This window comes from Galeopterus variegatus, unplaced genomic scaffold (genome assembly GCF_000696425.1).
Source record: "Galeopterus variegatus unplaced genomic scaffold, G_variegatus-3.0.2 Scaffold196, whole genome shotgun sequence".
In the NCBI taxonomy this organism is placed as follows: Eukaryota; Metazoa; Chordata; class Mammalia; order Dermoptera; family Cynocephalidae; genus Galeopterus; species Galeopterus variegatus.
Window position 1 is genome coordinate 335,198 of NW_007726307.1, and position 14,898 is coordinate 350,095.

General features: G+C 47.5%; 2 protein-coding genes across 2 annotated transcripts in view; both read left to right on the forward strand.

Annotated features, from left to right (window-relative positions):
- COPG1 (coatomer protein complex, subunit gamma 1) overlaps window positions 1–13,851 on the forward strand; it is a 30,750-nt gene extending 16,899 nt beyond the window's left edge. The window contains exons 16-24 of the mRNA XM_008565237.1: window positions 1,766–1,869; window positions 2,659–2,784; window positions 3,092–3,160; window positions 6,604–6,746; window positions 7,041–7,212; window positions 7,827–7,924; window positions 10,902–11,040; window positions 11,345–11,443; window positions 13,373–13,851. Coding sequence (XP_008563459.1) covers window positions 1,766–1,869; window positions 2,659–2,784; window positions 3,092–3,160; window positions 6,604–6,746; window positions 7,041–7,212; window positions 7,827–7,924; window positions 10,902–11,040; window positions 11,345–11,443; window positions 13,373–13,503 — 1,081 coding nt within the window. The 3' untranslated portion in view covers window positions 13,504–13,851. The remainder of the gene's footprint in view (window positions 1–1,765; window positions 1,870–2,658; window positions 2,785–3,091; window positions 3,161–6,603; window positions 6,747–7,040; window positions 7,213–7,826; window positions 7,925–10,901; window positions 11,041–11,344; window positions 11,444–13,372) is intronic.
- A 556-nt stretch (window positions 13,852–14,407) lies between these two features.
- HMCES (5-hydroxymethylcytosine (hmC) binding, ES cell-specific) overlaps window positions 14,408–14,898 on the forward strand; it is a 41,578-nt gene continuing 41,087 nt past the window's right edge. The window contains exon 1 of the mRNA XM_008565251.1: window positions 14,408–14,469. The gene's annotated coding sequence lies outside the window, so the exon portion shown is untranslated. The remainder of the gene's footprint in view (window positions 14,470–14,898) is intronic.

The window sequence follows — 14,898 nt, forward strand, 5'->3', positions numbered from 1 at the left end:
GGGTTGAGATCCCCTTACCGGTCATTTTTTTAAAAAAAAAAAAAAAAAAAAAACAGCTTTAAAGACTATACTTTCAGGGATCATTTCTATAGTTCATTAAAAACAGCTTTATTGAGGGCCGGCCCGTGGCTCACTCGGTAGAGTGCGGTGCTGATAACGCTAAGGCCCCGGGTTCGGATCCTATATAGGGGTGACTGGTTTGCTCACTGGCTGAGTGTGGTGCTGACAGCACCAGGCCAAGGGTTGAGATCCCCTTACCGGTCATCTTTTTAAAAAAAAAAAAAAAAAAAAACAGCTTTATTGAGAAATGTGTTAGTGTGTTTTGTGTTGCTTATAACAAATACACGGAACTGGGTAATTATAAAGAAAAACGAAATTTATTGCTTACAGTTTTTAAGGCTGGGAAGTCCAAAGTCCATCTGGTGGTGGTGACAGTGACCCAGGGATCTCACATTGCAAGATGGTGGAAGCAGAGAGAGCAAGAAAGACAGACCCTCCTCTTCTTTTAAAGCCCTCAGAACCACGCCCTTGACCACCATTTTTAATCCATTCACCTGTTTAAGGCTCTACCTTTCAATTACCGTAATAGGATTTCCCACCCTCTTAACATTCACGGTGGGGGCTAAGATTCTAATACATAAACTTGAGGGACACAATTCAAGCTTCAGTGAGTTTTGGGAGGACATAATTCAGTCCACTACAAAATATAATTCATGTACCATGTCATTCACCCATTTAAAACGTATGGTTTGGACTGGCCATTTAGCTCAGTTGATTAGAGCATGGTGTTGATCACACCAAGGTTGATGGTTCAGATCCCCATACTGGCCAGCTGCCAAAAAAAAAAAAAGTATGGTTCGATGTTTTTTAGTATATTCACAGAGATGTGGAGCCATAACCACAATCTACGTTTAAAACATTTTTATCACCCCAAAAAGAAACCCTGTACCCATTAATCAGTCACTCCCCACTCCCTTCAACTCCTCCCAGTCCCAGGCAACCACTAATCTACTTTTGTTTTGTTTTCTGGGGCTAGCTGGTAAGGGGATCTGAACCCTTGACCTCAGTGTTGTAACGGTGCACTCTAACCAACTGAGCTCACTGGCCAGCCCTCTACTTTTTATCTCTATAGATTTGCCTCTTCTGGAAATTTCATACAAATATGATCATAAAATAGGTGGTGGCTTTTTGTGTGACTGATTTCTTTCACAACATTTTCAAGATTTATGTATATTGTAGCGTGTATCAGTACTTTATTCCTTTTTACTGCCAAGCAATATTTCATTGTATAGATATATACTACATTTTGTTTATCCATTCATCAGTTGATAGACATTTGGGTTATTTCCATTTTTTGGCTGTTATGAATGATGCTCCATGAATATTTGAGTGTAAATTTTTCTGTGGACATGTTTTCCTGTCTCTTGGCTAAATACCTAGGAGTGGAATTGCTGGGTCATATTAAGTGCTTTTTGACATATGCTGTTGGACACACAGATTGCCATCCTTAACTGGGTGGGCTTTAGGGAGAGGGTCCAGGGACTATGAATATGGCTGCCTCTTAGCTCATTATTAGAGTCTTAAGGACTCCCTGTGCACTTTGGTGCCTTCATTCGAGAGTTGCCTGGTGACAACATCTTGGGACTGAGCTCTCAGAGCTTTAAGAGACCTGCTTCTTCCCACTACCTCCTGACAAAGCCCTGCAGGATCCCTCCTGCCACCCATGCTGGGCCCCAGTCAGGAACACCTTGTGTCCTGGTTGTAGGTGTGTGATGGATGATGACAATGAAGTAAGGGACCGAGCCACCTTCTATCTGAATGTCCTGGAGCAGAAGCAGAAGGCCCTCAATGCAGGCTATATCTTAAATGGTGAGTCTCCCTGGCTGTCACTGACCCAGCATCTTACCAGAGCTGTGGCCCTTCTCATTGCTCCACAGCAGTTGCACCCTGCCTAGAGGGGGCAGATCCAAGGCAAGATGCACTTGGCTGGACTTCTGTGGCAACTTCATGGCCTCACTGTGACCTCGGGAGACCCAGGGTATGGGGGTCACACCAGTGTGGGTGGAAACAGCCCAGTGAATTGAAACATTCGTCATTAACAACAACTTTTCACAATACTCTACCCTTTATAAGTCATTTTGTATATATGAGGGAAGTTCAAAAAGTTCTTAGTAAAATAGAATTAAAAGATAACACAGTATTCAACACCATGGTCGAGGGTTTGGATCCCCATACTGTCCAGCCACCCCCAAAAAAGATACTACAAATCTTTGCATGAACTTTTTTTTGTTTTTGGTGGCTTGCCTGTACAGATTCAACACCATGGTCGAGGGTTTGGATCCCCATACTGTCCAGCCACCCCAAAAAAAGATACTACAAATCTTTGCATGAACTTTTTTTTGTTTTTGGTGGCTTGCCTGTACAGGGAACTGAACCCTTGATCTTGGTGTTACAAGACTGCTCTCCTTTCTGTGCTAATCCTGTGAAGGAAGACGTGAATGAGAAAGTAGAGCTCAGAGGGTTAAGTGATTTTTCTCAGAGTCGTAACACCTAGGATTTGTGATTTGGGGACCCCTGGGCCTCAGTCTTTCACAGGAGGTTCGTGGTGTGCATCAGTCATGCCTTGTAGACAATGACCTCTCTCCCACTGGCCTCTAGGTCTGACTGTGTCCATCCCTGGTCTGGAGAGGGCTCTGCAGCAGTATACTCTAGAACCATCAGAAAAACCTTTTGACCTCAAATCTGTGCCCCTGGCCACCACACCCATGGCAGAGCAGAGAACAGGTAATGCCTGTACTCCTCCCAAAGCCCTCAGGTTCAGGCCTCACCTCAATGGAAGGTCGGCAATCACTGCAAAGCTGCTAAACCTGACCAGGATGGGTGGGGTTGTGCTGGGAGGAGGGAATAATCATTGGCTCCAGGAAATGGGATACACACACACAGACGCTTGCACTCTCTCTCACATGTTCTCTGCTTCACGCTCTCTCAGAAGGGTTGGAATTTATAATCCCTAAGTAACAACACTGAGGTGTATGCACCACTTTCGCCCATGACTGGGGCTGTTGGTCCCTATGTGTCTTTGCTCCTGCAGAAGGCACTCCTGTCGTAGCAGTCAAGCAACCTGAGAAAGTGGCAGCCACCCGGCAGGAGATCTTCCAGGGTGAGTAACGGTGCTGGGTGTGGCGCTCTGGGCCTGGGCTCCAGGCTCCATCTCCTTGGGGTGGTTCACAGTAAGAACTGTTGTTTATTATCGCGTCACTACTTTCTTTCTTTTTTTTTTTTTTTTTTTAAAAAGATGACCGGTAAGGGGATCTAAACCCTTGACTTGGTGTTGTCAGCACCACGCTCACCCAGTGAGCGAACCGGGCATCCCTATATGGGATCCGAACCCGTGGCCTTGGTGTTATCAGCACCGCAGTCTCCCAAGTGAGCCACGGGCCAGCCCCAATCGCGTCACTACTTTCTGCTGAGACCTAGAGAGTGCTTTAGACCTATCACATTTGACTCTCCTGTGGAAGTTAATAAGTTTATTTAATATCTGAGGATTGGAAGTTCAGAGAGAGTGATTTGCCAAAGGTTGCACAGGTAGAAAGCGGAGGGGCTGTTATTAAGATCCAGATCAAACTGGCTCAGAGCCACCACTTGGCCTTGGTTCTGAGGGCTTAGGTCCCCGGAGCCCAGGCCAGTTCAGGATTTCTGATTGAGAACAGCTCGGGTTCAAAGCCACCGGTACTTTTTGGGGGGTTCCGTATGTGTTCAGTGCACATTGTTTTGTAAGGTTTTGTTAGGCATCCATCTGTCCTTCTGGTTTTCAGTTTTTTAAGGAGAGAGGCTGTGTGGCTAATTGCCAGACTGTTTTATCCACTGAATTCGTACTTTCAGGACTAGCACATATACCTTTTCTTTCATGAAGCCATCCCTGATCCACTGAGCTCATCACTTCCACCCTAACTCTTCTGTCTTCTCTTAAACAATTCTGAATGCTGAATAGTTCTTCACGTGTTCTTTTATTTTCTGTAACTATCATAGCACATAGTACAGTGCCTGCCTTCCTTATGCTCCCAATCATTGTTGAGTTAAATGAAATCTCCCCATTTTTCCATTCCATTCCAGAATCATGTGTTCTTTCAACATATTATTTTTCAAATGTAGAGAGACTAGGATCCTGAGCTAGCTTGGGATCATGCTAACCTGAAACTTTTCATTCTGTGTGTTTCCTGTTGATCTTAGAGTTCTGAGGTCAGAAGTGCAAAATGGGTTTCACTGTGCTGGCAGTGCTGAGATCCCTCTGGAGGCTCTAGGGGAGAAACATTTTCTTGTCTTTGCAGCTTCTGGAGGTAGCCTACATTCCTTGGTTGATGGCTCCTTCCGCCATCTTCAAAGCCAGCACTGCAGCCTCTTCAAATCTCTCTGATTCTCACCTCCTGCCTTATAATTTTATTGGGCTCACCCAGATAATCCAGGATAATCTCTCCATCTCAAGATCCTTGACTTAATCACATCTGCAAAGTCCCTTTTACCATTGAGGAAATGTACTCATAAGTCCTGGGAATTAACACATGAATATCTTGGGGCCGTTATCCTGCCACACCTTCCAAGAAAGTCTCCTTCTAAGCCTCTTAAAGGGTATCAATCCCATTTTTTTTTTTGACCGGTAAGGTGATTGCAACCCTCGGCATGGTGTGGTCCGCACCATGCTCAGCCAGTGAGTGCACCAGCCATCCCTGTACAGGATCCGAACCCACGGCCTTGGCGCTAACAGCGCCGCACTCTCCCAAGTGAGCCATGGGGCCGGCCCATATCAATTCCATTTTAAGATAATCTTCCAAAGCTTACTGATCACCTGTTAAATTCCAAGAACTGTGCTAGGTCTTGACATTTATTGCTTCCTTTATCCACACAACAACCCTGTGAGCAAGATTACTATATCTAACTTATTGATGAAGAATCTGAAACTCAGAGGCATTAACTGATACCCACCAACAGAATCCCCAGGTAGTAAGTGTCAGGTCTAAAAACTTGACTCTGTAATGAAATAAATTCATATAGAAAAGCACTCAGGTTGCTAATGGTCATGGTGGCCCAAAAGTTCCTCCTATTATCTAACTTGGCTCCTTCCAGGCTTTTTATTGCCTGCATATTCATTAGATACAGTTTTCAGGCTGCAGAAGGCTGAAGCAGTCACATAGACTAACTCTTTCTGGGGGAAGAAAGCAAAATAATAACAATAATGCCTATTTTTTCTCTCTATACCTGAAACATAAATTGAGTACCTTCTTTTTTTTTTTTTTCCCCCAGGTTTCTTTTTTCCTTTTTTTTTTTAAATTGAGTACCTTCTAAGTCTGGGGAACAATAGCAGATCCCTGGCCTCAGAGCACAGTTCCTGTCCTGTTCAATTTAATTGGGAAGACAAGTTGAAAATCTTAAAGCAGTGGTCTTCAAACATCAGTATACATCAGAATCATCTGAGGCTATGTGTTAGAAAGGCAGATTCCTGAGCCCTGAAACTAGAAGTCCTGATATAGCAGATTTGGGACGGGTCCAGGAATCTAAGTTTTTAACAAGCCCTACCTCCAGTCTCAGGTGATTCTGACACAGGTGAACCATGACCCTAGTTTGAGGAATCCTAACATAGAATAGGGATTAGAGCAGCATCTGTAGTCATCACAGATGGACACCATTTGCAGACATCTGCCAGATTCCTCGTTCACCTGGGTTATTTCCTTTAGCCTGCAAGGAATATGAGTACTGGCCAGGGAAGGTTGCCATGGGCCTGGGGCTAGTGGACACAGTCCAGTGCTGGAACCTGGCTATAAGTTGTAGGGATAGGCCTTACCAGTCACCACAGACCATTCTATGTTGGGTTTTCTGCAACATTCTGATTCTGAATCTCTTCATTGCCCATGTAGCTTAACTGACAAATGTGTAGGACCAGTTTGTTCTTTTTCCTGATTTTGTATCAGTAACAGTTATTCATCTCATTCTCCTAGTCATTTCCTAATCTCCGCCTTCTTTCAAGAGTCCTTGCTGTTCTTTCTAGTTGAAAGAGTCTCAAAATGGGATTAGGGGCCGGCCCAGTGGCGCACTGGATAGTGTGCCGCTTGGGAAGCGTGGAGGCGCTCCCGTCCGAGGGTTCGGATCCCATGTACAGACCGGTTCCTGCTCACTGGCTGAGCGAGGCGCGGGAGCAACGCCGAGGCTTGCGATCCCGTTGCCGGTCCCCGGTCCGGTGCGGGGGCAACACTGAGGGTTGTGATCCGTTGCCGGACACGGAAAAAAGATAAAAGACAAAAAAAAAAAAAAAAAAAAATGGGATTAGATCTAGGACACTGGGGTCTCTTAGTCAGTCTGTTACTTCAGAGGTCTGTCATCGGACAGAGGGGAGAGAGGATTCCTGGGAGTGGCACAACTGGAGTAGAGTCAGGGAGATGAGAAAATGCACAGATACATTCAGGAGATGGTAAGCAGCCAGTTGTGCAGGTATATCCATCCATCTCAGGCGGGGTGGAAGACCTTGGGAACTGATCATGAGAATTTATTGGAAACTATCACAAGTTGGTCTGGGAATCAATAAACTGAGTGAATGTGGCCTGTGGATTTCAGAGCAGTTGGCGGCAGTGCCAGAGTTTCGTGGTCTGGGGCCCCTCTTCAAGTCCTCGCCTGAACCTGTGGCCCTGACTGAGTCAGAGACAGAGTATGTCATCCGCTGCACCAAACACACCTTCACCGACCACATAGTATTTCAGGTAAGCAGAGTGGGCTGAAGCCCAGGGAGTGGTCCCAGGTCTGATGGGTCCTGTAGGATCATGGCACCCTCACACTAAGTTGGTTGGGAGCCCAACTTGATGACACGATCTGTCACCAGCAGGTATGTCTCTCTCAGCTCTTGACCAAGGACACCTCTGGCTCCTGAGTGTCAGCACAGAGACAGGGAGCCTGAGGCAGGGGACTGGGGTGGGCGTCAGTTTGGCCTTGCCTTTCTTGGCTCTTCCTCTGCAATATGGTCTAATATCTAAGCTACCCTCTCCTCCCTGGTCCAGTTTGACTGCACAAACACACTCAACGACCAGACCCTGGAGAATGTCACAGTGCAGATGGAGCCCACCGAAGCCTATGAGGTGCTCTGTTATGTTCCTGCCCGGAGTCTGCCCTACAACCAGCCTGGGACCTGCTACACGCTGGTGGCACTGCCCAAGGAAGACCCCATAGCTGGTGAGCCCCTCTCCAGATACTGCCCCAAACGCATGGGATCCCACAGGATCAGGATGGGGTAGGGGTGGGCACCAACTGTTTATCTCTCTTAGTGCCTTGATGCCTTGATTTCAGTCCTGAGAAGAAGAAAAATGGATAAGCCCTGAGTACTCTTTGTATATTATCTCTTCTCATTCTCACAGCAGACCTGTGGGGATAAGTACCATAATCCCTCTTCATAGACGAGGAAAGTGAGACTCAGGTGAAATGACATGTCTCAGTTCCTCAGACTGCAGAACCCAGGCCTATTTGGTCCTCAGACCACTACTCTTTCATTATACTATGTTGTCTCCCAGAGACAAACACTTAAAACATCCCATATCCACTCCTCCCAGTGAAAGCACTGGCTTCTTTTTCCAGTCCTTGGACAGTGGGCCTGTGACTACTATGTGAGAGACTATCTTGCATTGTCCCTGCTTTCTTTCTTCCTTCCTTGGACCCATGACTTGACTTCCCTGTCCTTCAGCTTTGTGGAGTTGGATGGCATGTTGCTGCTGCTAATATTGTGGCAGAGGCCTGGCTGTGCCCTGTGGAGGAGCTTGTCATCCTGACCACCCAGCCTTTCTTCCCCACAGTGGCCTGCACATTCAGCTGCATGATGAAGTTCACTGTCAAGGACTGTGACCCCACCACTGGGGAGGCCGATGATGAAGGCTATGAGGATGAGTATGTGGTAAGAAGCTGGTGTCAGGAGGCTCAGTTTTGTACCTCAGGCTAGAGACTACAGACTGGAACCCTCTTGCTGTTTTTGCTTTTACAGCTCTCTTAAAAAGATTTTTTTTTAATTTAATTTTTATTGAATCAAAATTGATTATACATATTTTTGGGATTCAACATTGAGATATGTTGATCAAATCAATATTCCTAGCATATATATATACAAATCATAATTATTCTTTATGACCCTTGTCCAATCCCTCCCCATCCCCTTTTCCCTCTCCCCTCCCCCCTCTAATTACCCTAGATTTCTTCTCTCCCTCTGAAAGAATAATGGTTGCTCTGTTGATTTGCTGCCCAAATGATCTGTCCAATGCTGAGAGGCATGATTAGGTCCCCCAATACTATCACAGAGCAGATGCCTCTTCTGTCACTCTGAAATGGGCTCTGTGGGGAAAGACATCCTTCTCCTTTCTTTATCTCTGCTGGTGACTCTTCTTGTGTCAGTGCACTCCTCCAGTGGCTGGTGGACCGTCTGCATGGTGGTTGTGGCATCTAGCTGCCTTTGTGGCAGCCATGGATATCGTGGTGACTGTGGTGGGCCACCCACATGGAGGAGATGATTTTGGCATGCTCCTTGGTGCTGGCAGTGTGCCTGTGGAGAGTGTCCAGTCCCCTTCTCCATGCCCTGGGACCCTGGGCAGACCCCAAGGTGGTGGCGAGGTGTGCCTGGTTGTGGGAGAGGAGACTGGTCCCTTTCTCCATGCCTGGGTCCCCAGGTGGTCCCCAAGGCGCTGGTGAGGTATGCCTAGTTGCAGGAGGGGGTTCCGGTCCCCTTCTCCATGCTCTGGGTCCTCAGGCAGGCCCCGAGGCACTGGCGAGATGTGCCTGGTTGTGGGAACGGGGTCTGGTCCCCTTCTCCGTGCCCCGGGTCCCTGGGCAGGCCCCAGGGCGCTGGCACAGTGTGCCTAGTTGCGGGTGGGGGGTCTGGTCCCCTTCTCCATGTCTCAGGCCCCTGGGTGGGGCCCTGAGGTGCTGTCACAGTGTGCCTGGTTCTGAGAAGGGGGTCCGGTCCCCAGCTGCTAGCTCTGGGTTCCCAGACGGGACCCAAGGCGTTGGTGGTGTGCCTTGATGTGGGAGTGGGGTCTGGTCCAGGCTCTAATCCTTGGGTTCCTGGGTAGGGCCACGAGGTGCTGGTTGTGTGAGTGGTGTGGGCGGGGGTCCTGCTCCTTGTGGTGGGCCCAAAGGCATTTCTGGCGTGCCTGGGCCAGAACCAACTTTTTGTCCTGTGCTTACTTCTAACATGGAGGAACTTCCTGTGGGAACCAGTACTTGAGCTGTGTGGTTGAGTAAATTGCTGCTTTGCTACTGTTTCCCTAGGGAAGGCTTTCTGTGCAGCTCAGGGTTTAATGGTTGACCTTATAGGTACTTCTGGCTCTCCAAGTACTCGGTGCACCTGGGTTGTGTAGAAATCCAATCTAAGCCTGAGTTTTTTCATCAAACTGCACCCCATGCAATTCTGCATTCCTGACCAGTCTCCTCTGAGTGGTTGCTGCGCTGATTGGGGGGTGGATCAGCTATCCTTGCTGTGTCCCAGTGTTCTTGCAGTGGGCCTGTCTCCCCCACTGCCCGTGCTCCAGACACTTCCCATGAGACGCGGGCCTGCACTGGTCCCTTGTGGTGACTCACTGGCTTCTGAACAGCTCCCCTTTTTCAGCTGTTCTGGTTCCTCACTCCTGCCTGGGTCCACAGGAACCCTGTTAGTGGTCTTGCTGTCCTGGGGGCCACCAAAGTCCTCTTCTCCCCTTCCGCCTCTAAGTAACTCCATCTAAAGGGCATAGCTGTGGCTTCTGCCGGCTTCTGCTCCATGCGCTCCAGCAATAAAGTGGCCGCAGCCCGAAACGCTGAGGGCAGTTTTTTCTTTCTCTCATCGTGGTTTCTCCTGCCTTCATGAGTTCCATAAGTCTCTCCTCCTCTTCCCCTGAGCTCCCATGGCCCCAGTTTGGCTGATGTTACATGTTTATAGTTGTAAATTCGTTGATTTGTGGGAGAGACTGACGCTGGGGACCGTCTATTCCGCCCTTTTTAAAAAAAAATCTTATAAAAATACATGTTCACATGTAAAAAGAAAACTTGGGAAATACAAAAAGTATAAACAAACAGGAAAACATTACCCATAATCCTTGGGAGTTATCTTTTGGGAGGGAGTTGTATAATTGTATCATTCTGTACATCATAGATCTTGCTGTTTTCACTTGAGTGTATTTTCTTGTATCACTAAAAATACTTCATAAATACAATTTTCAATGTCAGACCCAGAGCACACAGCTGAGGTATGAGGGAGGATCTGCAGAATCAGAAGTGGGTGCTGCTCTTGAGAAGCCTGTCGTCCCCAAGGAGTGACAGAAGCATGGGAAGCAGACCTCTGTGGGTGCTCCTGTGTAGTCCTCTAGACCCCAGATCCTTGAGGCACTGACTCTAGGCAGGCTTAGAAGAGATGTGATCCCAGATCCCCTCAGGGGACGGACACCTCTGGGATGAGTAGGATGTTGGTAGGTTGATACTTAGGTCAGGGTGTCTTCCTTCTTTTCTTTTTTTTTTTCAAAAGATGACCGGTAAAGGGATCTTAACCCTTGACTTGGTGTTGTCAGCACCATGCTCTCCGGAGTGAGCTAACTGGCCGTCCCTATATAGGGATCCGAACCCGTGGCCTTGGTGTTATCAGCACCACACACTCCCAAGTGAGCCACAGGCTGGCTCTATTAGGTCAGGGTGTTTTCTGCTGAAGGGACACCACTTGGCTGTGAGCACCTTGAGGACAGGTACACTGTCAAGTTGCTATGTGTCCCCAGAGCTCAACACAATCCTCAGCACCTAGCAAGCACCTGCTGAATGAGATGCAGGAAGGGATGAGTGCATGAGTTCAGAGGTATGCAGAACAGGGAGTCATTCCCCTGGGGTTGGGTACCTAAATTCTACCTCCATCTCTCCAGCTGGAAGATCTGGAAGTCACTGTAGCTGATCACATCCAAAAGGTTATGAAACTGAACTTCGAAGCAGCCTGGGATGAGGTAGGGGATGAGTTTGAGAAGGAGGAAACGTTCACCTTGTCTACCATCAAGACACTTGAAGGTAAAATCCTGGAGATGCTTCTCTTGCCTGCTTGCCTCTCAAGACCCTTGGCTACTGTTGGAGTGCTCCTACCATTTTCCCTCCAAGGATCCAGGGCTATGTCTAGAGCACATAGGTCAAACGCCACTTCATTAAAAGGCCTTCAGAGCATGGGGAAGTGGTGGTGGCACAAAGGGGAGACAAAATATATGAGGGTACTTCAAAAAGTTCATAGAAAAGGTTTATTATCTTTTAATTCCATTTTTCCATGAACTTTTTGAAGTATCCTCATATAGCTTAATGATAATGGGATTTCTCCATACAGAGGCTGTGGGCAATATTGTGAAGTTCTTGGGAATGCACCCTTGTGAGAGGTCAGACAAAGTCCCGGATAACAAGAACACGCACACGTTGCTCCTGGCTGGTAAGCAGCATTTCCAAGTGGGGAGGGCCTGGGTTCGTCTTACAGCCTGGATGCCACTGGTTCCTGGGCTGAGGACTCCACTGGGAACATGGGGAATCAAAATTCACGGTGTTTAAAATCCACGAAGTATGAAAATATCTGCAATGAAATATCCCCCTCTCCTTGCTGCCAGCCATCTAGTTTCCCTTCCAACAGGCAACCAATGTTAGTTACTATTACAAGCAATGCCTGTATGTCCTTCTCGTTATTTTATGGCTGTAAAAGTTAAGAGGAAACATTTCCCTTTTTAACTCAAATGCTAATGCATAAATGGTGTACACATTGTTCTGCATGTTGCTTTCACTTTACAATGCATCTTGGAGATATTCCCTGTCAATATGTAGAGCTTCCTCATTCTTTTTTTCTTTTAATTGTGGTAAAACATACATAACAAACTTTTCCATTTCAACAATTTTTAAGTGTACAATTCAGTGGTATTAAGTATATTCACATTGTTGTGCAAGTGTCACCACCATCCACCTCTAGAACTTTTTTATCATCCCAAACTAATCCTCATTTCTTTTATAGCTGTGTAGTACCTCATTGTATGGATGTAACATATTTTATAGAACCAGCCCCTACTGATGAACATCTAGGTTGTCTCCAGTCTTGCTATTACAGTGCTACAGTAAATAATCACTATACACACACTTTATTTTGCATGTGTGCACTGAGAATATCTATAGGATGAATTCCCAAAGCATTACCAGGTCAAAGTAATTTGCATTTCTCATTTTGGTAATAATTCCAAATTGCCTTCCATAGGAACTGTATGCCTTTCCTTCCACACTCTGGATACAGTATGTTATCAGACTTTATGATCTTTGCCAGCCTGGGTGAAAAATGGTATCTTAGTGTAGTTTTAATTCACCTTTCTTATATTTTGAATGAAGTTAAGTATCTTCTCAAATGTTGAAATGCCATTTATATTTCCTTTTCTGTGAATTGTTTTCATATCCTCTGTCTAATTTTCACTGGGTTGGTTGGTCTTTTTTTTTAAAGATGATCGGTAAGGGGATCTTAACCCTTGACTTGGTGTTGTCAGCACCACGCTCTCCGAAGTGAGCTAACCAGCTATCCCTATATAGGGAGCTGAACCCGTGGCCTTGGTGTTATCAGCACCACACTCTCCCAAGTGAGCCATGGGCTGGCCCTGGTTGGTCTTTTTTAATAGGAATGGGTATGTAAAGATTTTGTCATGGAAAATTTCAAACATACACAAAAATTGAATAGAATAAGGAGTCCCACATGCTCGTCTTCCAGCTTCAACAACTAGCAACATCTGTGAGCATACTCATTTCCACCCCCACCCTTACCACCATTATTTAAGGAAATTCAGATATAGCATTTTATATGTAAATCTTCTGCATCTGTATGTTTCTCTAAGAGATAATGACCCTATGTTTAAAAAAGTGGGGGAGAGGGGACCTTAAACAACCAAAGGAAATGGCTTTTTTTTTTGGCTGAGTTTTTATAAACAGTTGGGAGGATACTCTGCTTCAGTACCCTGCTCACAGCTGATAGCCCCCAAGCCCATAGTTTCCGACCACACTGAAGTAACCCAGTCCCTTGGGTCTTGCAGACACCTGCTATGCAGTTTTGTCAAGGTGGGGCTGTCCCTTTAGCTGCTCTCAGATTCAGCCAACACGTGTGAGAGCCTCTGCAATATGAGATACAAGCTTTACATGTTTATTAATTCATTTGAGGTTGGCAAAAGCCTGAAATACTGAAGCTCAGAGAGGTAAAGTGACTTGCACAGGCCTCATTCAGAGATTTTAGCCCAGCTCTCCTGCCCATTTCAGTACACCAGAGCTGCCTTGATTGGCTACACAGCCCGGGCTCTACAGCCCCTTCTGCTTTATACACCTGTACTTCTCTCTCCCCTTCTAGGTGTGTTCCGGGGTGGTTATGACATTCTGGTGCGCTCCCGGCTGCTGCTTTTGGACACAGTGACCATGCAGGTGACAGCAAGAAGTTCGGAGGAGCTGCCAGTAGACATCATCTTGGCGTCTGTGGGCTAGGGGGCCAGCCTGCATAGGCCGTACTGCCCTTTTCCCCCAGCACTACGCGGAAGTTGCACCTTCCTCATGAAACTGGTGGAAACCCCTTCCCAAGCTTCTGTATAACAATTAGAAATCACTGTGAAGTCTTTCTGTTTCTTTTATTTTTAATTCTATCCCCACCCACCCAGAACTGCTAGGGGGAACTTTTTTTTTTTTTTTAAATAGGGGATGATTTTAACTTGTCATAAATCTTGCTGCCTTGGCTGCCAGGGAAGGGACATTGCAAATGAATAAAATGTTCGCACGACCTACTGAATTTATCCCCAGAGAAAACTCTCATCCCTATAATAAATCAGCATGTATTTATTGAGTGCCTGCTCCTTCTGCAGCCTCTTCCCCAGGGGCTCCACCTTCCCCTTCAAGGCCCACCAGCAAGCAGAACACCTGCCCTATCCCTTCTGCACCCACCACCAGGCAGGACCCTCTCCCCATCATAGCTGTCCAAGCACCAAACCCAGGGACAGGAGCAGTTCAGGTTTGCTAAGTGGGTGACCACACTGCCAACAGGCATCATTCACGCTCTCTTTCATGCTTTCTCGCAATCACCCTCTTTTGACCGATGAGAAACGGAGGCTCTACAGGGTTTGTGTGGTTCACCTGGGTGTTCCACAGCGGCAGGTCCGAGGTAGAGTGTGTCCTGGGGTTCTGCTCCTCGCTCAGTCCAGTTCAGCGAGTGGACGGAGGAAAAGAACAGCCCTCCAGGGAGCATTTTCTGTTGGCTGCAGATGCAGAAATCCTTGGCTCATGTTCCGAGGGAACAGGCTCTCGAGCTCAAGCTAGGTGGAAAATGTTTTGGTAACCACCCTCGTCTGAAGGTGGTTTCTGTGATTCCTGGAGTTTTCCTGAAGGTTTCTTCCCTTCTAGGTGTGTTCGGGGACGGTCGTGACTTTTGCCCGCACTGCGAGGCAGTTAGCAGGATGTGAGGTGAAGACAGTGGGGTTTCCTGACGCGCGCGGGGACGTTTCCCCGACATGGCCTTGGGGCTCGCGCAGGGGAGTCGAGGGGCGGTTTACCACCGCGGGGAACGGGTCAATGAGGACGACAGTGGGGCTGAGGACCGATGCGTCCCTTGACGCAGTCACTTCCAGAAGCTTCCAGAAAAGTTTCTGGGGAACTTCCAGAAAATTCATCCCGACAGAGAGGGGAGGGGTCCCCGACGCCGGGCCCAAGGGACGTCATGAGACGACTCGCCGCTTAGGGGCGGGGCCCTGGCTCAGGAAGGCGGGCGGTTGGGCAGACGTGACGGGAGGCGGCGCGGGGCGGCTGGGTCTGAAGACGGAGGTGAAGGCAAGTGGCCGAGAGCCGCTCGGACTGAGGGCGGGGCGGGCGTGAGGAGAGGTGGTGGGACGGGGG